At 41.6% G+C, this 12546-nt stretch overlaps 1 protein-coding gene across 1 annotated transcript; it reads right to left on the reverse strand.

Moving 5' to 3' along the window:
* Nucleotides 1–10619: 10619 nt before the first annotated feature.
* LOC118472067 (helicase protein MOM1-like) lies at nt 10620–12260 on the reverse strand. The gene is made up of 6 exons (XM_035959188.1): nt 12064–12260; nt 11668–11717; nt 11397–11541; nt 11223–11308; nt 10980–11084; nt 10620–10893 (listed from the first exon to the last, which is right to left on the reverse strand). Exons 1-6 carry the CDS (start codon nt 12221–12223, stop codon nt 10786–10788), a joined length of 654 nt encoding a protein of 217 aa, XP_035815081.1. The 5' UTR covers nt 12224–12260; the 3' UTR covers nt 10620–10785.
* Between the last annotated feature and the right edge of the window lie 286 nt (nt 12261–12546).

Raw genomic sequence — 12546 nt, forward strand, 5'->3', positions numbered from 1 at the left:
AATTTATAATATAAACTAAGTTATTTTCAATTGATGGATTTAGGGTGTTACAGTTGGGGGATTCACCATCGTTGAGGAAGAAGGTTGATCTTGCTCTTGTTGTTCCTATGGTCGCACATCTCCAATCGCCATGGTGCGTATTGCGGCCATCGGAACATCATCTTCATCTATATCATCAAGATCAACTTGCTCTCTTGGAGAGCCATTAGTCTCATCAAATACAACATCGCTAGAGACTTCAACCAAACCCGATGATTTGTTGAAGACTCTATACGCCTTTGTATTTGAGTCATATCCTAGTAAAATCTCTTCTACAACTTTGGGAGCAAATTTGGAATGTCTACATTTCTTCACCAAAATGTAGCATTTGCTCCCAAATACACGAAAGTAAGACTGCCTCCAGCAATACACCCTAAATGGTTCTGTACTCTAAATCTAGAGTACGAAACGTTCTCTACACCGTCCAACAAGGAACTCTAAAAGGAACTCTAAAATATAGAGGACGTACGGCGAACTCTAAACATAGAGGAGTCCTTGCGTGCGCTATCCGCCTGGTCAGCGCTGGGGCCCGCTCTTCAATGTGGTCATTCGTCTACAGCTACCTCCGCTACCTCCGTTGGCCGATTAATTCTATTATTTTTTTGTGTGTAAACCTAATAGTAGCAGCATTTTTGCTAATTGTGATTATTAGATTAGTATTATCAATTTATTTCAATACATATATAGATATGTACGTAGACGACGTTATAAAAAACGATTAGTAATGTCGGTTGCAAAATGTAATTATTATAATTAGTTCCTAATTCATTTTTATAAATTTTCTAGAAATAAATAACTTTATTTTTCCATTACGCACATAAGTTCAGATTGTATTAATATCAAAAAAATGAGTATTAAAAATGAGTATATGAATTATGTTATCACTGTAGATATAAAGTATCAAATTTAGAGGACGTTGCTGGAGTTGGCGAAGATATAGAGGACAAAATTTTTTAGATGGTTCTGTAAAGGACAGAGAATATTCCTTTAGGGGATAGAATTTAGGGGACGTTGCTGGAGACAGCCTAAGATACATTGGGTTTGTTACCGGTAAGGAGTTCGTAAAAGGTCTTCTTGAGGAGACGATGCAGATAGAGCCGGTTTATGGCGTGGCAAGCTGTGTTCACAGCTTCCAACCAAAATCGCTCGGGCGTCTTGAACTCTCCAAGCATCGTCCTAGCCATGTCGATAAGTGTCCTGTTCTTCCTCTCCACCACACCGTTTTGCTGTGGTGTGTAGGGAGCGGAGAACTCATGCTTGACACCTTCCTCCTCAAGATACTCCTCAACTTGTAGGTTCTTGAACTCGGACCTGTTGTCGCTCCTTATCTTTTTCACCTTGAGCTCAAATTCGTTTTGAGCCCTCCTTAGAAAGCGCTTTAGGGTCCCTTGGGTTTCTGATTTATCCTGCAAAAAGAACACCCAAGTGAAGCGGGAAAAGTCATCTACAATTACAAGACCATACTTACTTCCCCCTATGCTAAGGTAGGCGACAGGTCCAAAGAGGTCCATGTGAAGAAGCTCCAGTGGTCTTGATGTAGTCATCACATTCTTGGTGTGATGAGTGCTTCCCACTTGTTTTCCTACCTAACAAGCTGCACAAGGTCTATCTTTTTCGAAGCAGACATTGGTTAGTCCTAACACATGTTCTCCCTTTAGAAGTTTATGAAGGTTCTTCATCCCAACATGTGCTAGACGGAGATGCCACAACCAACCCATGCTAGTCTTAGCTATTAAGCATGCATCTAGATCGGCCTCCTCTTTCGAAAAATCAACTAAGTAGAGTTTGCCGTCTAATACACCCTTAAAAGCTAATGAACCATCACTCCTTCTAAAGACAGAAACATCAACATTTGTAAACAAACAATTGTAGCCCGTGTGGTACAATTGACTTACAGACAGGAGATTATACCCTAATGATTCTACTAAGAATACATTTGAAATAGAGTTCTCAGATGAAATGGCTATCTTCCCCAATCCTTTAACCTTGCCTTGGTTCCCATCTCCAAAGATGATCGAATCCTGGGAATCTTTGTTCTTGATGTAGGAGGTGAACATCTTCTTCTCCCCCGTCATGTGGTTTGTGCATCCGCTGCAGATAATTCAGCTTGAGCCCCCGGATGCATAAACATGCAAGGTAATTTACACTTGGGTTTTAGGTACCCAACTCTTGTTGGGTCCTACAAGGTTAGTCACAATAGCCTTTGGAACCCAAATACAAGTCTTGTCTCCCTTGCATTTGGATCCCAACTTTCTAGCCACTACTTTTTCATTTTTACATAAGAGCACAAATGAAGTATTGCAAGCATAGTAAATGGTAGAAGGTTCATTGCATACTTTCCTAGGCACATGATGCACAACATGATGTCTCCTAGGCTTACTTCTACCATGCACAAAAGTAGAGCTAGAAGCAAACATAGCATGTGAATCATGATCATAACTCCTATTATAATGAGCATTTCTAGAAAATTTTCTATCATTATAAATGAAAGCATGATTCCTTGGAGCACTATTAGCCATAGGGGCCTTCCCTTTTTCCTTGTTGAAAATGGGAGCCCTTTGGCTTATTAAGTTCTTGGCTTCCTTTCGAAAGCCAAGTCCATCCTTAATTGAGGGGTGTCTACCAATGGTGTAGGCATCCCTAGCAAATTTTAATTTATCAAAATCAACCTTGCAATTCTTAAGTTGAGCATTAAGACTTGCCACCTCATCATTTAATTTAGCAATGGACGCAAGATGTTCCTCACAAGCATTGATATCAAAATCCTTGCATCTATTGCAAATTACAACATGTTCTACACATGAACTAGATTTATTAGCTACCTCTAGCTTAGCATTTAAATCATCATTCAAAGTTTTTAAACTAGAGATAGATTCATGGCAAGTAGATAACTCAGAGGAAAGCATTTCATTTCTCTTAGTTTCTAAAGCTAGAGATTTTTGCACACACACAAATTTATCATGCTCCTCATATAAAATATCCTCTAGTTTTTCTAACAATCTATCCTTTGCATTTAGAGCATCAATCAATTCATTGATCTTTTCTACCTTCGCTCTATCTAAACCTTTGAATAAGCTAGAATAATCTACTTCATCATCACTAGAATCATCATCGCTAGATGTAGTATATTTAGGGGTATCACGAACACTTACCTTATTCTCCTTGGCCATGAGGCAAGTGTGGCGTTCGTTGGGGAAGAGCGAAGACTTGTTGAAGGTTGAGGCTACCAGTCCTTCATCGTCGGAGTCGGATGAAGAGCAGTCCAAGTCCCATTCTTTGCCAAGATGAGCCTCGCCTTTTGCCTTCCTATAGATTTTCTTTTTCTCCTTCTTCCCATGTCTTTCTTCCCCCTAGTCATTTTCATTATCGGGACATTGAGCAATAAAATGACCTGCCTTACCGCATTTGAAGCAGGAGCGCTTTCCCCTTGTCTTATTGTTGTTGGGGTACTCCATGCGTCCTTTTAGTGCGGTCTTGAAACGCTTGATGATAAGTGCCATCTCATCTTCGTTGAGGCCAACGACCTCCACTTGTGCCACCTTGCTTGGTAGTGTCTCCCTGCTGCTGGTTGCCTTGAGAGCAACAGTTTGAGGCTCGTGGACGGGGAGTGGACCGTTTAGAGCGTCGTCCACATATCGGGCCTCCTTCTCCATCATGTGTCCGCTCACAAACTTTCCAAGAATCTCCTCGGGCATCATCTTGGTGTACCTGGGATTCTCACGAATAAGGTTAACAAGATGGGGGTCAATTACCGTGAATGACCTTAGCATAAGTCGGACGATGTCGTGGTCGGTCCATCTTGTGCTTCTATAGCTCCTAATCTTGTTGACTAGGGTCTTGAGCCTGTTGTATGTTTGTGTTGGCTCCTCTCCCCTGATCATCACGAACCTTCCCAGGTCGCCTTCCACCAGCTCCATTTTGGTTATCATGGTGGCGTCGTTTCCCTCATGTGATATCTTGAGGGTATCCCAAATTTGCTTGGCATTGTCCAAGCCGCTCACCTTGTTGTATTCATCCCTGCACAAGGATGCTAGCAAAACAGTAGTAGCTTGTGCATTCTTATGAATTTGCTCATTTATAAACACAGGGTTATCCGTACTATCGAAATGCATTAGATTTTCAACTATCTCCCAAATACTAGGATGGAGAGAAAACAAGTGACTACGCATTTTGTGACTCCAAAAAGAGTAGTCTTCTCCATCAAAGTGTGGAGGTTTACCGAGTGGAATTGAAAGCAAATGAGCATTGGAATTGAACGGAATGCGAGAATAATCAAAAGAATAGTTTTGATTAACCGGTTTCTTTTTAGACGAGTCTTTGTCGTCGTCTTCTCTTGGTGAAGAAGAGGAGGCGTCGCTGTCGTAGTAGATGATCTTCTTGATGCACCTCTTCTTCTTCCTGTCCCTCTTCTTGTGACTCGATCCTGAGTCGGTGGGCTTGTCATCCCTTGGCTCGTTGAGGAGGGACTCCTTCTCCTTGTCGTTGACCACCATCCCCTTTCCCTTAGGATCCATCTCTTCGGGCGATTAGTCCTTCACGTGAAGAGAACGGCTCCGATACCAATTGAGAGCACCTAGAGTGGGGGGGGGTGAATAGGTGATCCTGTAAAATTCAACACTAATAGCCACAAAACTTTGTTATGTAAGTTAGAACGGCTAAGTAGCTTGAAACTAGTTCTTGTGAACACAGATAATCAAGGTAAAAGCACACAAGAGACACACGATTTTTATCCCGTGGTTCGGCCAAGTAACACTTGCCTACTTCCACGTTGTGGCGTCCCAATGGACGAGGGTTGCACTCAACCCCTTTCAAGTGATCCGATGATCAACTTGAATACCACGATTTTTCCTTTCTTTGTTTTTCTCCCGTTTGCGAGGAATCTCCACAACTTGGAGCCTCTCGCCCTTACAATGAAGATCACAAAAGATGTACGGAAGTAAGGGAGGGGAGAGCAACACACACAAGACTCAAAACACAACACAATCACGCGCACAAGTCACAACTTGAGCTCAAAACACAACTCTCGGAGTTCTCAACTCAAATGGAGCTCAAGTCACTATCTCAAAGAATCAAATGCGTGAAGTTGGAGTCTTGGAGGCTTAGAATGTTTCTTGAATGCTTGGGTTACTCCTCCATGCGCCTAGGGGTCCCTTTTATAGCCCCAAGGCAGCTAGGAGTTGTTGGAGGCCAACAAGGAAGGTTATCCTTGCCTTTTGTCGGGTGGCGCACCGGACAGTCCGGTGCACCATCGGACAGTCACTGTAAACGGTCCGGTGCAGATCTGTTTCCTTTTCTGGCGCAGATGACCGTTGCAGCGTCGTGGCAGTTGGCACACCAGACAATCCGGTGCCCCCTACCGACCGTTGGCGCGGGCCACGCGTCGCTCGCGGATTGCGTGGTCGACCGTTGCGCTGGCGGTCGTTGGCTCACCGGACAGTCCGGTGCATCACCAGACAGTTCGGTGCTCCACCGGACAGTTCGGTGAATTATAGCCATACGCCGCCAAACTGACCCGAGAGCGGCCTGTTCACCGGAGGCCAGCCTGGCGCACTGGACACTGTCCGGTGCACCACCGGACAGTCCGGTGTGCTAGACTGAGCTGAGTCTTGGCTGTACCAAGCCAAGTCTTTTGCATCTCTTTTCTTTTCTTCTTTTCTCTGTTTCTAGCACTTAGACAATAAATGTTAGTACTCAAAATGATGTACTAAGTCTAGAAACGTACCTTGTTGCATGATTTGCACCTTTTGCTTGTTTGGCACATAATATCTCACTCACTATGTGTTGGACACTTTAATCACCAAAACATTATGGAAATGTCCCAAGGGCACATTTCCCTTTCATAAGTACAAGCCTTCCTATTACACCAGAAACTGTACCCACTCTAGTCACTGACAAATGGACTCAGAGTGGCTGAGTGCCGTTACACAGAAATTGCATGGTGCGAGGGTCTGGCATCCTGTTGCTCCTGTGGACATGACGAAGCCGACCGCCTTCGACTTTGTTAGGTCTTCATGCGAAGGGACCCCTTCGTAGGCGACCCCACTCGGTTAGTTTTGTCGCCATGGCGAATGGGACGAACCTGATTGCCTCCGGGATCCGTTGCCAGACCTTCTCTTCTTCCTTGTTTGAATGGCCTTGCACCTGGCACTTCGGTAGCATGTTAGTGTGCAAAGTAAGAGGTCGTTCTATCTTCGCCCCAACACGAGAATAGCCTAACCAAATGAAAACATTTTGCCTAGTTTTTTGCAACTAGTATATAGCCCGTGTTAACTTTATGATCTCTGCGAGCAAGAGGAGAGATGATCCAAATAATATTATCCATTGTATTTGAGTGAGTAAAGAAGAGATATTTATCCAGCGATCTGAATTGATGGTTTTGATGGTGTGTTAAAACTGAATACAATTTATTTGATGAACTAGGTGAACGCCCGTGCGTTGCTACGGATTGAACATGTTATGATAAGATATATTGAATTCAAAAATACTAATTGTCATTTTATGTTCTTGTTAGCATTTTTTAAAAATTAAGAATTTTTACATAACTTAAAAGCCTTAAACATTGAACAAATCCATCATATGCAGTAAAATACAATGCTCATCGGCCACTCAGGTAATCTGCTATGAAGCAACTAAAACAAGACAATGATCAACAACCACCTTGTGCTAAGGTAAAAAATGACAAGCAGAAGGTTATAACACAAGATATCATATATTGCATCTAAGTACAAGCACATGTAGGTCCACCAAATAGATTTGTTACAAGAAAACAAAACTAAGAAATATATAAGAAGATAAAACAATGTGCCAATAATCGTAGCAATAACTTGTAATATTTGTACCAACTGTTTCAAACTTTTTCTACGTTGCTAAAGCTTGAATTTTTTTATCAATATGGCATGTCATTATTAGCTAATTCTATTATCTTGCACATAAGCAAAAAAGTAATAGTCATTTCCTTAAGATTTTAGACTTTTGCTCAAATTAAATTGGAAAGTTCCGAGACCAATATTTTTACTTTTTTACTGATCCAATCTGGTAGGGACAATACAACCATGTTTGCTTACCAGTATAGCCTGCATCATGCCGAGAAGTAAAATTAGGTGCCAACATGTGGGCCCAAATCGCAAGAGGCACTAACGGTGTGAGGCAGAGTCACGAGGGAGGCAGAGTCACGACGGCGGGGGCGCTACCTCACCGTGGACGCCTCCCTTGACCTCTTAATAATTGATTTGCATGACAATAGCCATTGTGTACAAAATTATGGCTTTCAGATGGTATTGAATGTATAAAAAGTGCAATAAAGAAAATTATTATGTAAATGACATAAGGGGGGATGTAGACTAAACTACAATGTGCTTATTACCCGTTAAGAAGAATAAACATAGAAAATAGTAGGAAAAAATGATGGCCGCTATGCAAGTTCTGGTGATGATCAAATACTACTCAACAATAAAGATAAAATATTATAAGGTAAAATGCCTCATACGAACTGAAATTTAAGTATGGTAGTACAAAGCACGTTCACCAAACACCTCATACGAACTGAAATTTAAGTATGGTAGTACAAAGCACGTTCACCAAACACCTTATACGAACTAAAATTTAAGTATGGTGCGAGTTTTCAACAGACTTAGATATTGCTTGCCATTTTTCACCATGCTTTGGTTCTGTTGTAACATCTTTTTCAGCGATGCCTCCTCCCTCTCCTGATCTCAACCAAAATCCTTGCTCCTTGGCTGCTAACCTAGCCTATTCTCTAATAAGACATCGAATTAGCAGACACCAAAAGAGCTAAAGAAAGCCTTCTAGAGGACAATCAGCAACATGAAACCAAACAAATAGTAGAACCTTCCAAGGCATATGCTCGATAGAATGAATAAGAGCTCAATAAATAGGGTACCAAACGCCAGTGTTCCTACACCAAGGACAAGGAGCCATGATGGATACTTCCTTGTCGGGATCTCTCTGGGGATCTGATCGGTCCGAACAGGGAATTCTATTTTCTCTCTTGTACCAAAAAACCACCAACAAGCGTCAAAAACACAGAAATGCAGAACCGTAGAGCCAGGAGGGTGAAAAATAGTGAGATAACTTTCTAATAGTTTTGAAAACAAATACAATGTTTCTCCACTTGCGCATCTTTTCTTCCCAAACTGATGGCAGGATTTCTGTCCAGCCTGTATCAATATATAAACGCTTTGGAAATGTTTACAATTTACAAGAACAACATAAAGTAGGAACGACGTAAACCAGACTTTAAGATCAAAAGGTGTTTTTACTTTAACAAACGCACTATACATAGCTATATGAGTAGCATTAGCCTAAATATGTGACATGTTCCTGTAAGTAGTGTAAAATGAATCTATATGTCTACCAATTTATTTCACCAACTGAGATGCCTTTTTGATGGAGAAATAGATTGAATCTAGCTCATTAACAACTCTGTTCATTTGTTCTGTCTGATGAAGAAGACATAGCCCAAAATTGTCTTTACTGTTCCTAAATGGACAACATAGTAAAACAATGGGTTCCTTCAGGAAATAAGAAAAGAAACAAGAAACGTACCTACGCTTTAAGAGCAGTCGCAGTGTCTGTGCCCACATTCATGGTTTTCTTGGGTGCTTTCAATGATAAAACATATAGAAATTTGGCTTCACTTTGAAAAATAATAACTAACATTGTTCAACATCTTGACTTCAACTCCATATTTCAGCCACTCCAAGTTAAATGGGGATCAGTCATGTGTGGTTTAAAAAGAGAGTAAAAAGAAAACTCAAAGCACGGACGATGTAGACAAACACATAACAGCCAAATCAAGTGCAGATGAATTGTCACAATACGTAATCATTTCATAATATTAGTTGCAAATAAACAGCAACAACTAAGTATAGGAAAAAATAGGATATCATACCTTCTTTAGGTGGTTCACAGAAACGATCGATGGACCTAATGCCTGAAAGCTTAACCCCATCAACACTAAATAGCCCTCCACATGAACCACAAAGCCTTTATTGTTGATGACATGGGCAAAAGGTAACCAACAAAAGACTTCAGCAAAAAGTTCAACAAACTTCTCACCTAGCCTTGACCTCACCTGCCCCTCAATGCCATATATTTTATTTATGATCTTGCTTTCATGATTTTATCTTGCAAGGTACATAGCTGAAAAATTAAAAATATTCGTCAGTGCAATCTTAGTAAATCTACAACTTCTACTTGAGCATCATGTTGTACTCGACGGGGTCAACAACCGATCTCCAGGCTGACGCCAGTGCCATGGACCCTAGTGGCTTGCTCTTCGCCTCCTCGACTCTAGCTCCATTGCTACCTCTACTCTACGGCAACGATGGGACTCGAGCTATCGAGCACGATCTCCTCAAGAAATTTCTGGAAGCACCACTCCGACAGGCACCAGTTCATCGTGTCCGCCGCGTCCCCCCTCCTACTCCACCTAGTGACTGGTGCAGCAACATCATCGGCAACCGCTGGTTGAGGGTGCGGTGGGGCCTAGTAGGGGTTGGGGATCTCCTCCACGGAAAAGACGCGCTCCATGCCAAAACGAGTCGGATCACCATGCTGCTGGGCAGAATTCTCCTATGAGGGGTCGGAGGATTTGATTTGAAATTTGGGAGAAATTTCTCTAGCAGAGTTTGGTTTGGTGGAAGCGGAGAAAAAATGGAAGGGAATATGAGAATAAGAGAAGGTCGCATAGAGGTGCCTCACAGCGACGTAGACCTCAGTGCACGGCGCGGTGCCTGAGCTCGCGTGCGTCGACCTTGGCAGCCGTGGCGGTCCGTGCTGTGGTGAAGAGGCAGTCACCATCGGCATCGACATCTCCGACGTGGTCGAGATGGAAGACCATGGGCGTGAGCGCCCGTGGAGGAGGGCTTCCACATGATGTCCGCTCCTAGATTCAGTGGAGGTGATAGAGGGGAGGGGCGAGGAGAGGAAGCGAGTGGGGCACAACGGTCAACGACGCGTCCTCCATGACTTGGGTGGGTGACGGGGAGGTGCGTCTGGTGGGGTGGGGTGGGCGGGGTGGTTGCCGACGCCAGGGGCAGGAGGTACAATCGTGGGCTGGACGATAGTTGGACGGGAGGGCGATGGATGGAGACACGGGTCCACCTGTCATACGACGATGGTGGGCAAAACAGGAGAGACAGAACCAGTGAGGCAGAACCAGAGAGCCAGATTATCCTTAGGTTTTTAATAAGTAGTAGAGATTTAGTGAAGATATAGATGTGGAAGTGATTTGATTGATGAGTTTTACAAAGTTTTAACTAGTAAATTATATAGTGGCAGTATAGGGGGTGTTTGAATGCACTAAAACTAATAGTTAGCCACTAAAATTAGTTGAGACATCCAAACACCACTAGCTAATAGTTCAACTATTAGCTATTTTTAGTAAATTTGTTAATAGTTAGGTAGTTATTTGTTAGCTAGCTAATTACACTAATAAATTTTAGCCAACTAACTATTAGTTTTAGTGCATTCAAACACCCCCTAACTCTGTAGATACATATTGACTAGGAGAGTGCCCGTGCGTTGCAACGGGAACGTATAAAACCACGATAAACTATGTACAAATGTATGTTATACTTTTATAGATCAGTGCCCGTGCGTTGCAACAGAGACATATAATATCTCGATAACTTATATATGCACATGTGTTATATATACAAAATGTGTCTTATATTGTTATAGTAAGATGCCCGTCCTAACGATACTACGAACCTATAAGCCTGCCTATGATGGAGCCTCATTGCATTCATAATTCAATCCATCTGAAGCAAGGGCAAGTGATTCTCGACGATTCAACTCAGTGTATTTCAGAAAAGAAGCAGCACGCCAACACTGAAACAAATAATAAAGAAATTTATCATATTTCGTAAATTCAATGTAAAAGCAAACAAAGTAACACCGGTTGGTGCCTAGCTTACCAAGGCTATGTTGAACGCATGCAGTATGCTCCGTGGCTCCCGCACAACTAAATGATTATTTAAAAGATATTCAAGGAACTGGTTGGCCAGAAAGAGTACATTATCCTGCAGTTGTGAATAATGAAAAAATAGTTCAGAACCAGAGGATCAGATACTTCCACAAATAATGATATCAGAAGGACACTAAATGCAACAATAGGAGCAGAGAGGGAGGGAAAAAGCTAGCAGGAGGATTATACATACTGGTAGCTTTAACACCGTATTTAGCTTTAACAGCTCATGCTTAAGTTCGGCGTGAAGACTTTTAGGTGTCCTCATGTTTTCCACTCCTTCAGAATGAAATTATTAGAAAAATGTAATATCTACTCCTACAGAACAAAAATACTACTTTCAAATTGTAATTTCATATTGTTTTACCTGTCTCAGGAAGTAGATGAAGGTCAACACTTGGAGTACTTATTTCAGGAAGCAGGTCATGATTATTTACAGAACACAGATGATCATTATCAAAATCAGGATGGCACCCATCTGGCAATCTCTGAAGTTTCTGAAATTGAATTTCCTTAAATTGTAAAGATTAGAAAATGTGGGTTTCAATAGCCAAAAAATAACAAGTGGGGAGTAACGTAAATCAGGTAAAGAGTACACAATTAGAGAAGAAGAAACATTTATCTGCTTTCAGGCATACCTTCTTTGTTTTTGTGGAGACAATTGATTGCTTGGATTTAGCAACTTCATCTACAAAAATTAGACACAAATTAGATATGCTAACATATTTGCATGAAACGTGTCGTAAATAGCCAATAGCGGTTATCACATTTCTCTTCCATATGGAATCTAGTGTAGATGTTTAGCAAAAAAAATTGTTGCATATATGTCCAACACACTATGTTTTTGGTAAAAATTCCAGATGCTTATTTCTTGTACGCATTTAATTGTGTAAATTTTCTAATCCCATGTGTACTATCAGTTTATTCCCATATGAAACTTCAACTGTTTGTAAGAAATAGACAACCCCTTGATTTTGCTGGTAAACAACAAAAACAATTTGTGGTCTAGTGGATAAGGAGAGGATATCAAGTACCTGTGTGTTTCCCTTTTAGGGGTGTAAATAGTCCCAAGTAGTGACTTGTCCGCGTATCCGAGGCGCAGCAGCGCTGCAAGCTCGCCGCAGGACGTGGGATAGTCCCAGGGTCGCGACTGATATGAATTGGGCCCACAAGCTCAAACAAAATTCCTCCCATCGAAGTTGCTGGAAAATTCTAAGAAACAGTACAGCACCTGCACATGCACGAATAGAAAATAAGCACTGGTTTTATGTCAGGATACATATAAAAGACAAGAAACTAAAGTCACCTCAAGACGTCCGGTGAAAGAGTTGTTAATCGATGACACAAGATAATATAACAAACAAAGAGAACCAATGATAAAAATTTAATCAATATGAATAATATCAATAGTATTGTGATTACTCGACCAAGGACCTTCACCAATTCCATGTTACATTACAGAAATTGCCAAAATCGCAATATCTGAGCATGGATCATGCTACATAAAGTCCCTCTGC

The sequence above is a fragment of the Zea mays genome, chromosome 5 (genome assembly GCF_902167145.1).
Source record: "Zea mays cultivar B73 chromosome 5, Zm-B73-REFERENCE-NAM-5.0, whole genome shotgun sequence".
Taxonomy (NCBI): domain Eukaryota; kingdom Viridiplantae; phylum Streptophyta; class Magnoliopsida; order Poales; family Poaceae; genus Zea; species Zea mays.

Coding starts and splice junctions, on each gene's coding strand:
- LOC118472067 (XM_035959188.1), bottom strand. CDS start 12,223: ATGGGAGGAATTTTGTTTGAGCTTGTGGGCCCAATTCATATCAGTCGC. Junction 11,718..12,063: donor CCTAAAAGGGAAACACACAG/GTACTTGATATC, acceptor TAATTTTTGTAG/ATGAAGTTGCTAAATCCAAG. Junction 11,085..11,222: donor ATACGGTGTTAAAGCTACCA/GTATGTATAATC, acceptor TCACAACTGCAG/GATAATGTACTCTTTCTGGC.